A 17,268-nucleotide genomic window follows, 5' to 3' on the forward strand; every position below is an offset into this window, starting at 1 on the left:
GAATGAAAACAGACCTTAAAGCAAATAAAACCTCAAACGCATTCCTTCGCGCTAAGCAGCCCCGAAAATGTCAAAAGAGATCAATAAACCGCGCTCCATATAGGGGCTTGGCACTATTACGTTATAGTGACGTCGCCCATGTTAGAGATAAAAATTAATACCATTTTTTTGCGTCGACGATGGTTATCGCGGCGTTTTTGGCTTAGTGAAAACGAGCCCCTATCCTGATTATGAATTTGGACTAGTGGCACAGAGACTGAGTTGGGTATGGAACACGCCAAAAGCCTATATGAGGTTAGAGCAATGTTTCCCAAAACCGTGTACCACGGAGCCCTAGGGTTCCGCGTCATGGTTCCAGGGGTTATGCGGAACCATTTGGGGGAAAAAACCGAAGTGCTAATAACCCATAGGGCCTAAACATAGAAATCTCATAGGTAACTAGAATTCTGCCGCCTACGGCCGAGCTTGACGCCAGTTGGCCTTGAACCTTCAGCCAATGAGAGGCCGTAGAGTGGTTCCGCCAAGGAGGATAATAATCCTCCTTGGATCCGCTACTATAGCGGGAGATAGGCGACTTCATTCTCTCTGGTGACATTAAATTCTTGGCAGAACCACTCTTTGAGCTCTGATTGGCTGAGATCTGGCTATCGTCTGCCACGGCGTTTGGCCCATTTGCCAGTTACACGGCAGCATTCTACTTACCTATGAGATTTCTATGGGCCTATATTTGTAGCACGTAAAACCATAAGTCTATAATATTGTTCCATAAGCTAGCTCTCAGTAAAATATTTCCCTATGTGTCGTCATCACCAGAAGAAAATCTACCCCAGCGAGGCGCTGTCAAAGGCTACGTGTGACGAATTAGCAAGCGGACGCAAAACGGCGACGAAGCCAGTAATGCAGTCTGTCTTGTGATCAGCTCTCAGTAAAACTTTTGCATGTGAAGAATAGGAAGTGTCACACTTATGTATGAATATTATACACTTATGGTATAAGATTTAATTTTAATAAATAAAACCGCAAGTTCCACTAATAAATAGTTAAACTTAATTTAAAAAAATAAATCCGGGGTTTTTTTTCGCCAAAAAAAACACAAAACACAGATTTGCGCCCGTCATTAGGGGTTCCACGGATTTTTATCAGATACAAAAGGGTTAGGCAATTCAAAAAGTTTGGAAACCACTGAGAGCAAGGTCAGGGCAGGGCTAATAAAGTTCAAACCTAGGGCCCACAAACGTATATAATAATAAATAATCAGCTAGGCTAATACCCAAGGCACCACCTTAGGCCTAAGTCATCAAGCGACGTTTAAAGCCATTCAGGTGGCCGGGTTATATTCAGAGTCAACTTACCAGCCAGTCATTCTCTTTGGCGGCTCTGGTGAGATGTTCCTCCATGGCCGCCCAATCGATAGTCGGCATGGCGGTCTCAATGTTGTAGACGTCGAAGTCTCCGTTGAGCGTCTTCCGGCTGAAGCGGCCGCCAGCGCCGGAGTTCTTGGGCGGGCGTCGCCGCGGCAAAGGAGCGCAGGAGCGGCGCGCCGGGAGCTGATCGTCGAAATCGCGGTTGAGGGCCTCCACGGGACTCAGAGCGACGTCGCTCGTCTCCTTGTTGGCACTTATTTGCACGCTAGCTTCCGCCACCGTGTTGTGGCTGGTGGACACGCCGATGCTGTGTTTCTCTACCAACGAACCTTTGGGTTTGTCCGCGTCGGAAATGATTGGTTCGGCGACGGACTCTTTCCCGTCTAAGGAATCGCCGCTCGCGTCGCGACTGGTAATCGCTTCTTTCGGGCTGCCCACGTCGCGCGTCTGAATCACGACGTCCGCCTGACTCGGCTCCGCCCACGGCGGGTCCTCGTCCTTCTTTTTGACGGGACTAGCGTCGATTTCTTCCTCACTCGTTTTACCGTCGTCGAATCCAAACATTTCCGGAAACGTCTCTTCGGCTATCAAGAAATTGTCATTCAGTTCCGCGTGACAGTCGTGAACCGTCGCGTCGGTCTCTTCGTGGTCGCCGCCGTGTTGGCTTATCGGGTAGAGATCCTTCGTGATATTCTCCACGGTTTCGGGGAGCATTTCGCGTTGGTAGATGGCCGTCTCTTGGGTGTTGAGTATCTTGGAATCGTCCGAGAAGACGATGTTGGCTTCGGCGTCCTCCTCGCGCAGGAAACACAACAGCTCTTGCTCTTTGCTGCCGGCCATCGAGACGTTGTTGAGGGTCAGGACCGTCGACACGTTCACGTCCAGATCGGACGACGCGCGAGACGAGTCGCTCATGGGGCTGTCGGGCGCCGAGGCTTTGTCCTCCACCGGGGTTACGTCCAAGGTGAGTTTCAGTTTATCCCGGACATTGGGCACTCCGCTCCGGAGGGAGATCCTGGGTGGCGCGGCGGGCTTGCTGCTGACGCTGATGAAAGGTTGAACGGTCTCGGTGAAGATTTTATCCACTCTGGAAGTGCCGCGGAAAAAGTTGCGATTCAGCGAGTTGTGATTGGTCAGTACAGTCGTGATTTTGTTGTTGGGTGGCGACTCGTTGGCGTTAACGTGGCTCTCGCGGAAGGAGACGTCGATGGCGTTGGCGGGTGAGGGCTGGTTCGCGTCTTTGCTATCGGACATATCGTAGGACGAGTCGGAAAACAAAGAATCCTCGCTCTCCTCGTCCTCGCACTCCTCCTCGGCGGGAGGCGCGCGGAACTCCTTCGGCTCCGATCGGCGGTAATTGTCCACCTCGCAGCCCTCCTCCTCTTCGCTGGAACAGCCGCAACCGGCCTCGGGGCCACGCCGCCCTAGCAGAGGACTGCTCTCGGTGTATTCGCAATCCGAAAGGCTGTTGTTCTCTCCGAGTCCATCAGGCGAAGACGCGACCATGGAGCGGTCGCGAAACTCCGGGGAGGCCAGTGCCGAGTCCCTGCCCGGGGTCTTGTTCTGATTGCCCGCGCCTTTGGGGGTGCTGAACTGCAGCTCGCTCTCGAAGATTTGTTGGTCCGTCCATAATTGCGGGCCGCCGCTGAAATTTCACAAATTAATGCGTTCAAAATGTACTTGGTTTCGTACAATATTAGGTGGTTTCTTTTCGCTTGTTCCGCGATTTCGGAGAAGGGTAAAAAGAGTTAAGCTCAGTGGCGTAGCTAGGGGGCGGGGGGGGGGGGTGCCTCGGGTGCCACCCGTTTGGGCGTGATTTGGGGGTGACACCCGTCCGTGAAAAATATAAAAACATACACAAACTAGAGACTAGTAAGTAGCACTCCATGATATTCGCCGCGGGTGTCACGCATGCTAGCTACGCCACTGGTTAAGCTATGACGTCATTTTACTCCTATTCTGTGGTGGGGAATAATTTGAGTCGGAGTAAAAAGGTTTTTCCAAAATGACTGCCTGTGGCCTTTTTAGTAGATAAATTCTGGCTAGCAGACGACAAAATCCGATTTACTCCTTTACACCTCCTTTTCACAAGGAGTAAAAAGAGTAGCCCTAATACTCCGAAACAAGCTAATAGTTTATGGGTCGGAGTAATTCTCATCCCCGGAACAGGCGAATAAAACGTTTTAGGGTAAAAAGAGTACACTTTGACAGGCGAAAAGAAACCAACTATTACTATTATTATAAGTAACATAGTAACAGTGGCGTACCGAGGGCATTTGGTACCCCTTTTTAGTTCAAAAGTTACTTTTGTTTTGACGATAAACAATTTTTTAACGCTCCCCTTACAAAGGCTTCCCCCCCCCTCCGTAGGTACGCCTCTGCATAAATATGACACGAAAAATACTTGTTTTACTACATCCTTTCTTCCCAGGCCAAAAATATCGAAATAGTCCCATCATTTAATAATTGTCTACCATTTGAGGCTTAGCGAAATTTAAAACGCTTTCAAATTATAATTACCTAAAACTGACGCCTCAACATCGTCATAAGTATAAGTGGATAATAAACATAAATATGTCACAGAACCAAGACTCTTTAACGCGCCTTCCCAATCGACCGCCATTACCTTACAGTCTACGGGGAGGGTTATGAAAAAACCGGTTTTGGTGGGATGAAATTTCTGCGGTAGAGGGCTGGCTCGTTGGTTGTCTGTACGATAATGGCGGCGCCCAGTAAACGTTTCTAAAAAGAGTGTATTCGGTTAATGATAGTCTGTAGTTAAGTGATTGCGAAAAAGGAAGTTTCCGAACTAGAAACTCGTCCCTTCCTACTCTTTTGGTTGGCAAAATAGTTGGTTAGTTTGATGGCGAGAAATACGAGCGTACACGCGTTTAGGTTTGAAATTTGGAAAAAACTAATTTCTGAAATGAAGCCAGTGTTTATAATAGTTATTTTTATCTTCCGATTTAATAATGCATCATTATTTTACAAAATCAAGCGTTATTTAAACTTTTGAAAGCATTTCAATTTTAAATAGCCCTTGGCTGGTCCGTCGAAAAGGCTGCCGGCGGACCGTCGCCGATTTTCCGGGCTTCCTCCAAATACTAGAAGCAGTTCGCGGAGAGTTGTCAGTCGGTCGGTACGTAATGGTTTACGTGGTCATTAGCGAAACAGACTATCATTAAAAAATTCGCATTGTGTGAATAGGAAGTGTCATACTTATGTTTATTATCCACCTATTTTATCAGTAAACACATTATTGTTTATGCCTTAGCATAAACTTTATGGTTTTAAAGCAAGTGGAAGCAACACGAAATAATATAAATCACTCGACGATTTTTCAGGTTCACTGGCGAAGAAAATTCATCGTTATTATTTTATAAATAATTAATGTACTACAATGTTGATCATTTTATTAGCGAAAAGCAGTGGCGGCTTAAGAAGGCTGGGTCCCCGGGGCGGCGGCAGTGTTTTGTGACACCCCCAGGACCGTGCAGAAGTTTTCATGGGTCCGTCTTCTTTAAGTTTAATCGTTCTAATTTGCACCCCCCCCCCCTCGAGCTTCTCCGAGGGCACCCGGGGCGGACCGACCCCTCGCCCCCCCCCCCTTAAGCCGCCACTGGCGAAAAGATATAACAATTTACGGAATAAATTTTGCCGCTAAGCCTCGGTTGTACCTAATACACAGGAGCAGACTCAGCCGCCGACCAGGACATCTATTGAGCCATCGATGTACTAGACTAGGTGCCGCCACTTGCTTTAAAGGGAGTAGGGTGCGCCATAGCTTCTTTCTTTTCTCGCTCATGGCGCTAGTCTAGTACGAGAGTAAGCGTGCCCGCCCTGAAGAGGTTTTCTCACTTGAAACCTTTATTGTTTCATATTTAATGTTTATTTTTTAAATGCACCCTAAATTAAAAGATAAACAACAATACCCGAGCTATAAATTAATTATTTTCATTGTAGTTTGGATATTTATTCAAATATAATTTCTTAATAATGAGGTACGTGTTTTTAGATTCACGAAAGGCGTTCTAGTAGATATGAGAAATTAAAGCACTGCCAAAGCGGGGATACTTTTAGTGGCATAATTCCTCAAAAACCACTGTATTTCACACTACGTATAACACGTGGTTAGAAAAATGAGGGGAGGGAATTATGTATTGCCCAATATTCCTGAAAAGATTATACTCCCTTTAAACACTCGTTTCGCCATTAGATGTAATATTTTTCGGTTTCAGACCTAAAAGAGTTTTCCGACCAGCTTTTTCCGGATTTTTTTTTTGAGATACACAAACATCGGTGTCGACCCGAGGCCTTAAACACCAGCACACACACAATAACTGATTAATCAGGGCGAGATATGTGTAACGGCCACGCCAACGGGGGGATACGTGGGGACAGGGGTGGGGACACCCTTGGCGGAAGTATTCCGACCACCCGTTAGGGGATTGGTGGTCGTCCTCACACGGCCATCCACAAACTCTGCCTCCCGGACGCCTGGGATTACAGGAGTGAGCCACTACTCCCGGCGCTTTTTCCGGATTGGGTCGATCAATAAGAAAAATAAAACCACAAAGACAATTAAGAAAACGGGTAATGGTTTTGCTTCGCGTTCTACTGATTGGTCCATGGCGAAGAAAGGTTTTGGTAAGCAACAAATTCAAGGTCAAGGCTTCAACAGTCATATTAATGTTTCTCGTATTATTTTGATTATAAATATCAGCAATATAACAATGTATTTACCGGGTGGCGTTGTTGGAAAGGGCTATTGGTCTGACGTTTGTTGTCCACGAGACGTTGTCGTCGTAATGCCGGTTCACGATTTGGTTGCTGAAAGAGAGCCATTCATTCAATTGAAAAGGCTGGAACAAGGACTTTGGTGGCATTAAAACAATTATGTATTTGGTGAACAGATAATACAACCATAGTCTCTGAAATGATGGGCAATTTTGTTAAAGAACTGCCCGATAGAGCTCGCGAAATTTTGAGAAGTAAAATTTTCGCTTCATCTTATCGCTCTTTTTTGGGTGGTAAAAATTTCGCTCCTTTCATTTCGAGCAGAAAAAGTTTCGCTCTTTTGAGCGGCCAAATTTATCGCTCCTCTCTTTTCGCTTTTTAGAGCAGCAAAATGTTTCTCTCAGACTCTTATTACGCTTTTTTGAGCGTCATTTTTTTCTCATATATCCTTTTTGAGCGGTAATAGTTTGGCTACTCTTTTTTGCTCTTTTTTAAGCGGCAAAATTTTTCGCTCTTTTGAGTGATAAAATATTTCGTACATCTCATTTTCCCCGGTAAAATTTTCCGTTTTGCACTCTTTTAAAAAGATGTTTTACCGCTCAATTGCACTCAAAATGACATAAACCGCTCAAAATGAGATTAGCACGCCCATCTCTGAGCTTCTGTTTTCATAATTACCAGTATATATTATCCGCCAACACAGGAAGAGAAAGCCTGAGATCGTACCAGAGGGTCTTTGCCCCTTACAGGGATAAAAGGGGAAAGGTTACACGCGGAGGGGCGTGGTCTATCTTCCGGGAATCACAGGCCCGCGTATTCTCTTCTCACCCGCGTGCATTCTGGACTAAACTGAAACAGGAATCCATATCTCAACTAGGAATGCTTATCGCGGCAGATTTTCGTCTCGATGTTCCTGACGGTTCTTTTGGCGTCACTATGTTAACTTAAAGCAAGTGTCAGCTATAGGTGAAGTAGCTCTTTTTTCAACAGATGTCGCTAGCGTCGAAATCAAAACCAGATGCTGAAGCTACATTTTGTCCCAAAAGGCGGGACATAAAAGTATGCTTCGCGTTGATTGGCTCGTTTGTAAATTTGTCAATAACTTCAATTATAATAATTGTTTACAATATATTTTATATGGGATATATAATCTAGGTCAAAGTTCACTAAGTAGAGTAAAAGTGGTTTAAATATAATACTCTATAATGGCTCCACGTTCTCCACAAAAGTCATTTTTTCCTAAGATTCGGATAGATTCATGGCCATCTCTAATAACAGGGGCCTTTTCATAATACAGGTGGCAATGATAGAGCCGACAGTTGCTTTAACAAACAACAACGTGAGATGGGAGTGCGCAGAGGGGATTTGTACTCTCGTAGGCGGGGCCAAAGCCGTCAGAGTGATCTCACCATACGCGATACGCCATGATAAGCATTCCCAGTAGAGGTATTGATTCCTTCCTGATATGAATAAGCGGAAACAATTGTAAAGCCAAGAATGGAATAAAAAAGCGATATTAACTTTCTAAGAAGACACTGCTGCTCCTCCGGAGGCGGCATGTTGTTTCTCGGCTTCAAACGCATCTTGCAAAATTCCTGCCAAATAGAAAATACACCAAATATATTTCTGCACGAGTGTTATGTACACAAATTACACTTTTTCTCTTGAATTTCAAATCCCCATTTAACACTAGGGCAAATCTGCACTTGGGCCCCGGTATACCACGATAGGAGTTCCCCCCCCTGCCCCCCTACCATCGGCATGGCAACGCTGGATCTAGAGGAAGTCGCTTTTAAACTAGCTCGGAAACTACGGTCACGAACAGAAGGGGTTCGTGACCGCAGTGATAGTTTCGTTAGCTATAGAAACAATATACAGGGCGTTTCAAAAGGTTATGCAAAATTTTGAAGGAGTTGTAGGGGGTGGGTTGAGAAGTATGCCTGTTTTTCCCCCATTTTCCTAGGATGAGTTAAGAGTGCCAGAGAGCCAGGGCCGTCTTAAGGCATGGGCTAAATGGGCTACAGCCCAGGGCCCCCAGCCAGTTTTGGGGCCCCGGAAAGGCCAACTTTACTGCCTCCACTCTAGGGATAAGGGTTTAGTTGGTTAAATATTATTTAGGCTCATTTAATATTATGTATCAGTTAGTTACGTCTAAAGTAATTTTACTCATCGCCACATCGCGTATCATACGGTACCTACAATTTCTAAAACCTAACACTGTCAGTAAAAATCTTATTTTCAGTAGGCCTATGTTATACTTTTGAAATTAATATTTTGGATTGACTATGGTGTAGATGAATTTAGACAACCGACATACAAAGGCTTACCGTTGGGGATCGCAAAGGTCTTAAGAAATAATTTAGCCCAGGGCCCCAAAGGGTCTTAAGACGGGCCTGCAGTGAGCTTCAAAGTGTGGCCTACTAGCCCTTGGAAGTAGGTTGCAACAAGCGCAAAACCAAGCAGCAGGAAAATGCGAACATTAAGGTTTGGGTTCGTGTGATAGGTAAAAAAAGACAAATCGAGGTAACCAGCGTAAAATAGTAAACTTAAACAGTATTGAAAGTCCCTGCTGCTTGGTTTTGCGCTTGTTTCAGATTACTTCCAGAGGCTAGTAGGCCACACTTTGAAGCTCTCTGGCGCTCTTTTAACTCATCGTAGGAAAATGGGAAATAACAGGCATACGTCTCAACTCACCCCCTACAACTCCTTCAACCTTTTGAAATACCCTGTATTTGCGCTAGCTGATGCTCAGAACGCATAGAAAAAATTTTCTCTACGGAGTTTTCAATATAAAAGTCAATCATGGAAAAAACTTAGTAAACGCCATTTATACAAATTTGTGATATTTCACTTTCTGTTTTTTTGATTAACATTATTTATTTTTGTAATTTAAAGGGAATATAATATCAGGTATTTGGTGTGGAACACCAACGTTTCCAGCTCTGGCCGCTCTTGCCTTTGGCTTTTAAAAATGTTTGGCGCAGGTTATATTCCCTTTAAGAGGTATCTACTATCCAGGAATGTTTTGTAATATCCGAAAACCAGGACCTAAAATTACTGTTTATATAGTGCTTGTTAAAATAATGGAAACTTTTCACCTGTAAACAGAACGCCGTGTTTTTGCTAAGCCTTACTACTATGTCAAAAAAAAAGCTACCTGGTTAAAAGGAAACACTTGTTGCATACCGTAGAGGTGAGAAATTTCCATTATTTCAACAAGCACTATACGCCTATATTAAAAGGTGGGTAAAAATGCCGACCCACCCAGCAGAATTTGAATTTATATGAAGGATCAATAAGAAACCTGCAATTTCGTGACTGAAAACACAAAATTACGCAAGACGATAAATTCGTTTTCATATAAATTAAAATTTCGCAGGGTGGGTCGACATTTTTACTCACCTTTTAATATAACGGATGTAAACAGTAACTTGAAGGTCCTGGAAACATTACTTCTTGGCGATTTCAGGGCCAGTGCCGTCTTTCCCATTGGGCAAATAGGGCACTGCCCTAGGGCCCCAAGATTCTGGAGGGCCCCATTTTCCACTTTTGTAAGGTGAAAAAGATGAATCTTACAAATATTGTTTTTCACATTTTTTAAATTGTAGTATTGTCTATTTACATTTTACAAATTTTTAAACTATCTAAAACATGTCTTTTCGTAATATAGACGGTGTAGACCGTCGCATTTTTTATTTGAACCAATATTTGAAGATTAGGGCGACGATGGACTTTGCATTGGAGGTTAAAAGCCTAGTTTTTCTTCTGCCTGCCCCCCTTTAAATTAGGCCAACATGTTCAGCGGTTGGCCTACCACCGGGGTATTTGTGCTCCAATAAGTTAATTTAAAGGGAGACAGGCAGAAAAAAACCTAGGCCTTTAAGAAATTGTCTGGAATTATTAGGGGCCCCGCGTATCGCTTTGCCCAGGGGCCCCCAATCACGTAAAGACGGCCCTGTTCAGGGCTCCAATACCCTCTAAAATATTATAGGTTTGGAATCCCTAAATTATAGGTTAAATATAGGTCTAAAATTATCAATATAAAGGTTTCAAAATTCAGGGATACTTAAACTTTAATCAAAAAATATCACAAAATTAAGAATAAAAGTATCACATTCCCAGGGTTGGTGGGAAAAACTGGTAAAAACCGGAAAAAACTAAAAAATAAAAGGTAAAAAAGTGGAAAAAACTCTTTTCGTGCTAAATTAATCATTGATATATCTATTAAGTGACTAATTTGGTCATTGCAAATAGAAGAGATGAAAAAAGGCCAGAAGAAGAGTGAATAGAATAGAAGAAAATAGTGCTTTTATTATTTATGTTTTATTGAATTTTGCCACTAGAGGTGTTAAAACCATGGAAGTACGATTTTCCACACGGTTTTTAACAGGAAAACAATAAGTGGAAAAAACCGCGGAAAAATCATAAGTTTTTCCACCCGGTTTTTAACAGGAAAACAATAAGTGGAAAAAACCGCGGAAAAATCATAAGTTTTTCCACCCGGTTTTTAACAGGAAAACAATAAGTGGAAAAAACCGCGGAAAAATCATAAGTTTTTCCACCCGGTTTTTCTAGAAAAAACCGCGGTTTTTTCCACCCTTGGCAAAATTGTGCCCACCCTGCATATAGCAGTATGGACCAAGTCTTTTAAAATGCTAGCCTATTTTATGTGTCCCACACTTGTTTCTACCTCACGCCAAAAGTAGTCGACCCGCTGAGATTCGTCAATTTTTAACCCTTCCAATTGTAGTAGTTTAAAATCATCGACTAAATTACTGAAACACTTTACATCAACATCGAATGGTAGAGATCTTGCCACTCTTACACAGTGGTGTAGTCGGGCCAGGGCGGGGCAGGGCGTCGCCCCGGTGCTTTTTTCAAAGGCAGGGCCCCGCCCCGCCTTGGTTTTTCCATTTTGCTAGGGCGCGCCCTGCCTCTTTTTTTCCACTTGCCAGGGCGCGCCTTGCTTTTATTTCGTAAATCATTTTTCTCGAATAAAGGGTGTGTGAATTTATGATAAATTTTGCCCGCAGAAAAATACCATAACAATTTCAAATCGTTACCTAGGTACGGCCAACTTTGATCACGCTGAAAATCGAAGTTGGACATACATTTATAGCAGCCGGTACAGCCAACTTCGGTTACGCGCGAAATCGAAGTTGGCCGTGCCCAGGTAGCGCCCCGGTTCTTTTTATTTTATCACTACACCACTGTCTTACACATCTAGGCTTTTTGATTTCACTCGGATTTAGAAATTGTAAATTTTTAAAGATATTTTTGGAGATTTGAGAGTTTTTGATCAGATAATCTGCCATTTTCAAATAAAACTTTTGGCACAAATTTATAGAGGCGGGAGTTTCTAGAAAAAAAACGTAAACAATTCGAATTTTTTTCAAAATTTCTTAGTAGAATTTTTAACAAAATGTTAAAAATATAGAAATTATAGTTTAAAAAAAGGAATTATAGGTTCGCTGGGAGCCCTGCGATTTCCTTAAAGATGTTTTATTTAAGCGCCTTTTTGCATTTGTACTTTAATTTACTACTAACTCTAAATTTTCAAAATTGGAGTTAACTAGTTTTGCCTTTGGACAGCCGACGGACCCTAGAGGCAAAAACACCATAAAAAATCCTAATTTATACTGAGATCCTCGATTAATTTTAATGTCAGCGTTTCCAAACGTACGATACTAGATTTCTGTCAATAGTGTCCGTGCATTGTAGTAAAGTAATATAAAATAATAATATATTAATAACCTGATCACGTTGCTTTATTGAAATAACCGGAAATTATAATATTTTTAACGAATCAGTCAAAGGGGTCAGACTATTTAAAGATTCAGAGGGTGGGGTGTCGCCCGGGGGATGCCACTGCACTGACGTTTGATTTTGCCAATTTTTATTCTGTTTGATATTTTTGAAACATTTAAAAATGTGCACCAAAATGATAGCATGAATTAATTAACTAATCAATAATGAGACCATCGATTATTTAATTATTCAATATAGATACCATTAATTAATCAATAATGAGACCAAAAATTAATTAATTATTCAATAAAAATACCATTAATTAACTATTCAATAAAGAGACCATTCCCCCTTCCATAAAAACTTGCTGAGGTTAACGGTAATAGTAAAGCCCAGTTCACACTATACAATTAATTGGACCACTTAATTGAAACCAACTAATTGTAAGCAAGAAAATTGTACAGTGTGAACAGAAAAAGTTGGAACAATGGTTACAATTTTTCTGTTCACACTATTCAATTTTCTTGCTTACAATTAGTTGGTTTCAATTAAGTGGCCCAATTAATTGTATAGTGTGAACTGGGCTTTAGTATAGGGAGCTGTTGGCTCGATCGCGTGGCATGCAGGGCTTTCCACCACCCTCGTACGCATTGTAACCCGGACACCTGAATTAAAGGCTTCAAAAGTCGCTTGATGACTTAGGCCTAAGGTGGTGCCTTGGGTATTAGCCTAGCTGATTATTATTATTAATTAATTATTCAATAAAGAGACAATTAATTAATTAATTATTCAATAAGTAGACCATTACTTAATTAATCAATCAATAATGAGACCATCGATTATTTAATTATTCAATAAAGAGACCGCGAATTAATTAATTATTCATTAAAGAGACCGTGAATTAATTAATAAATCAATAATGAGACCAACGTTAATGTCAAGAATAGTAGAGTGGGCTAAATAAGCTCTTCAATAAATGCGGCCCTCTTTTTGTATCGTCCCGTACGCGCATGCGCGAGTCACTGAATAAAATGGTCACGTGTTCATGTTAGTTTTATTTGTAAAGCTTAAGTGCGCATTTTTTTTTCCAGGAGGCGCTTGCGAAATTGAACGAGCCTTTCTATATGGAAATATTAAGCAGCGCGTGCTTTTAAATATAACGCTTTTACCAGTATATCCTGACTGGCAAATCACTGAAAAGTATTTATTTACTACAGGGTTCGTACAAAATTTCCGGAATTAAATTCCCTGACATTTCCAGGTTTTACCCTGACCAAATTGTCCAATTTCCCATAACCATTTTTGTAGAATAAATGAATGTTTTGAGGTAAATCGTGAAAAATATTGATTATGTATTTTTATTATATCTTTAAAAAATTTATTTGCCTGATTTTTTTGGGGTCATTTTAAAATTCCCTTACTTTTTTGGACCATTTTAAAATTCCCTGACTTTTCCCTGACCTTTTGAAAACATTTTAAAATTCCCTGACTTTTCCCTGACCTTTTGAAAACATTTTAAAATTCCCTGACTTTTCCCTGACCTTTTGGAAACATTTTAAAATTCCCTGACGTTTCCCTGACCTTTTGGAAACATTTTAAAATTCCCTGACTTTTCCAGGTTTTCCAGGTCGTGTACGATCCCTGGTCTACTGCAACAACCGTGACACCGTCTTTGATAATGAGTTATTTCTAATAATTTATCGTACAGTTATCAGTATCGTACGCGGACCTAGCGTACAAGCAAAGACGATTCTATATTATCTATGGTTCCAGGTACCGATGGTCGAATTATCGTACGTACGAAACGATAACTTGCAACGGTGTTTAAACTGTTCCAGACATAGCAGACGCCATTTCGTTATTACACTACCGCCATCTCTAGATTCATTGCTGAACCACAATTTAGCAGCAGACAGTTCCTGGAACGCAGAGAGGATTTGCTAAATAATAGTTGAAGAATTGTTTTAGAGATGGCGCCACGTATTAGGATATGACGCGTCGGGCCTGGTTATGGCATTCTTATGGAAACTTATTTAAAACAAAACCAAAACAATAATTTTTTCCCAATTTTAATTTTAAAACACGTTTTAAGTAAATATTGAAGCAATATTAAATGTGATAAATAAAAATTGAAGTATTTGACTTTTGTTACAAGGGATATTTTTATCAATAAAATCCTATTTTTCGAGATATTTTTATCAATAAAATCCTATTTTTCGAAATATTTTTATCAATAAAATCCTATTTTTCGAGATATTTTTATTAATAAAATCCTATTTTTCAAGATATTTTTATCAATAAAATCCTATTTTTCAAGATATTTTTATCAATAAAATCCTATTTTTCAAGATATTTTTATCAATAAAATCCTATTTTTCAAGATATTTTTATCAATACAATCCTATTTTTCAAGATATTTTTATCAATACAATCCTATTTTTTCAAGATATTTTTACCTATAAATACCCTATTTTTTCAAGATATTTTTACTTATAAATTCCCATTTTTCAATATATTTTTACCTATAAATTATTATTTTTTCCAGATATTTTTACCCATAAATTATTATTTTTTCCAGATGTTTTTACCCATAAATTATTATTTTTTCCAGATATTTTTAACTATAAATACCTATTTTTCCAGATATTTTTACCCATAAATTATTATTTTTTCCACATATTTTTACCCATAAATTATTATTTTTTCCAGATGTTTTTACCCATAAATTATTATTTTTTCCAGATATTTTTAACTATAAATACCTATTTTTCCAGATATTTTTACCCATAAATTATTATTTTTTCCAGATGATTTTACCCATAAATTATTATTTTTTCCAGATATTTTTAACTATAAATACCTATTTTTTCAGATATTTTTACACATAAATTCCAATTTTTTTCCAGATATTTTTACCTAAAATTCCTATTTTTTCCCGATATTTTTACCTAAAATTCCTATTTTTTTCAGATATTTTTATCTATAAATTCCGTGTTAAGTTCCAATAATTGCTATAATTTAAAACAACTAATCGCCGCGCCGGGAGACCTGTATGTAGGCTAGACTGAACAGAGAATCAGTTGTTTAGGAGCCCGCCGAACATAATGAAAGATTTGAAAGGGCATCATTGGCCGGCGAGAAGCGCGATTTTCCGCCAATCCGGGTCCCAAAAAACCGCGTTCGTGTTCGAAAATGAACAACGCGGGCACGCGGCTGTAAAATAGCCCCCATCCATTATTAATGTTTCCGGGTATGAGTCACTCGCGCACGCACGGCCGAAAAAGAGAAACGGTTGCCGCTCGGAAACCCCCGAGTCTACTAACTGGCCAACAAGCCGATCCCGCCTACTCCCATTTCGGTATTGACGCTGCTCCAGCCCTCCCGGATCATGGCACGGAAAACGAGACCTAATTAATGAACTCTCTCGTGCGGACAATGGAAAAAAATGACCCAATTTTATTATCCGCGCGAGCCGTTTATAATGGTCGGCACGAGATCTATAATGGTCGGCACGAGATCTATAATGGTCGCGTGAGATTTATCATTGTCAGAACGAGATTATTCAATATCGGCACGAGATTTCTCATTGTCAGCACGAGAGTTAATTGTCGCATGAGATTTTTCATTGACGGCACGAGATTATTCAATATCGGCACGAGATTTCTCATTGTCAGCACGAGAGTTAATTGTCGCATGAGATTTTTCATTGACGGCACGAGATAATTCAATATCGGCACGAGATTTCTCATTGTCAGCACGAGAGTTAATTGTCGCATGAGATTTTTCATTGACGGCACGAGATTATTCAATATCGGCACGAGATTTCTCATTGTCAGCACGAGAGTTAATTGTCGCATGAGATTTTTCATTGACGGCACGAGATTATTCAATATCGGCACGAGATTTCTCATTGTCAGCACGAGAGTTAATTGTCGCATGAGATTTTTCATTGACGGCACGAGATTATTCAATATCGGCACGAGATTTCTCATTGTCAGCACGAGAGTTAATTGTCGCATGAGATTTTTCATTGACGGCACGAGATTATTCAATATCGGCACCAGATTTCTCATTGTCAGCACGAGAGAGTTCATTGTTGCACGAGATTTATAATTGTCAGCACGAGAGAGTTCATTGTTGCACGAGATTTATAATTGTCAGCACGAGAGAGTTCATTGTTGCACGAGATTTTTAATTGTCAGCACGAGAGAGTTCATTGTTGCACGAGATTTATAATTGTCAGCACGAGAGAGTTCATTGTTGCACGAGATTTTTAATTGTCAGCACGAGATAGTTCATTGTTGCACGAGATTTATAATTGTCAGCACGAGAGAGTTCATTGTTGCACGAGATTTATAATTGTCAGCACGAGAGAGTTCATTGTTGCACGAGATTTATAATATTCAGCACGAGAGAGTTCATTGTTGCACGAGATTTATAATTGTCGATACAAGAGAGTTCATTGTTGCACGAGATTTATAATTGTCAGCACGAGAGAGTTCATTGTTGCACGAGATTTATAATTGTCAGCACGAGAGAGTTCATTGTTGCACGAGATTTTTAATTGTCAGCACGAGAGAGTTCATTGTTGCACGAGATTTATAATTGTCAGCACGAGAGAGTTCATTGTTGCACGAGATTTATAATTGTCAGCACGAGAGAGTTCATTGTTGCACGAGATTTATAATTGTCAGCACGAGAGAGTTCATTGTTGCACGAGATTTATAATATTCAGCACGAGAGAGTTCATTGTTGCACGAGATTTATAATTGTCGATACAAGAGGGTAATTCGTTCTCTCTAAGAGATGGATCATTTTCGACAAAAGAGAGAGTTCATTGTCGGCACGAATAGAGTTCATTCTCCTTAAGGGATAATTCAATGTCAGCACACGCGATTTAATCGCCGGTAGGATAAAATTCTTTCCCCTTAAGAGAAAGTGCATTGTCGGCTAGAAAGAGTTCTTCTTCCATAACAGAAAGTTCATTGTCTGCACGATGAAGTTCATCCTCCATAACTAACTAAAACGCATCCACACGAGACATGCATGTACTTCCAATAATTTAGGCTATAGTATTCCATAGCGGATTATAGGTTCAATTGCAATAGTTCTTTTTATAAAGTAACGTGGCCTTCTTGTTTAAACGTGGCTCTTACATGACTGTCATAGTCTCTTACTATTTTAAAAGTCTACGAGCGCGCGCTACGAGGTGCGAGGAATATAGATTTTAAAAGCGCGCGTGCAAATGGCGCGTGCGAAGAATGTACTAATAAAGCTGTGTCTTGTGACGTAAGAGCAACGTATTATATTTTTTTACTTTTTATTCATTTTATTTTAAAGAAACATCTATTAGTATGGACATAAGTGTATAATATTGTTCCGTAAGTGTGACGACACTTCTTATTTTTCACTTGCAAAA

The 17,268-nt window shown here is 40.5% G+C and overlaps 1 protein-coding gene across 2 annotated transcripts in view; it reads right to left on the reverse strand.

Annotated features, from left to right (window-relative positions):
* Schip1 (Schwannomin interacting protein 1) overlaps positions 1–17,268 on the reverse strand; it is a 137,586-nt gene that overhangs the window by 8,738 nt on the left and 111,580 nt on the right. For both annotated transcript variants that reach the window (XM_090169110.1, XM_090169111.1), the window contains 3 exons: positions 7,623–7,696; positions 6,108–6,194; positions 1,353–3,009 (listed from right to left, as the gene is read on the reverse strand). In XM_090169110.1, coding sequence (XP_090025236.1) covers positions 1,353–3,009; positions 6,108–6,194; positions 7,623–7,696 — 1,818 coding nt within the window. The remainder of the gene's footprint in view (positions 1–1,352; positions 3,010–6,107; positions 6,195–7,622; positions 7,697–17,268) is intronic.

The sequence above is a fragment of the Leiobunum rupestre genome, chromosome 3 (genome assembly GCF_980474605.1).
Source record: "Leiobunum rupestre chromosome 3, qqLeiRupe1.1.hap1, whole genome shotgun sequence".
NCBI lineage: Eukaryota > Metazoa > Arthropoda > Arachnida > Opiliones > Sclerosomatidae > Leiobunum > Leiobunum rupestre.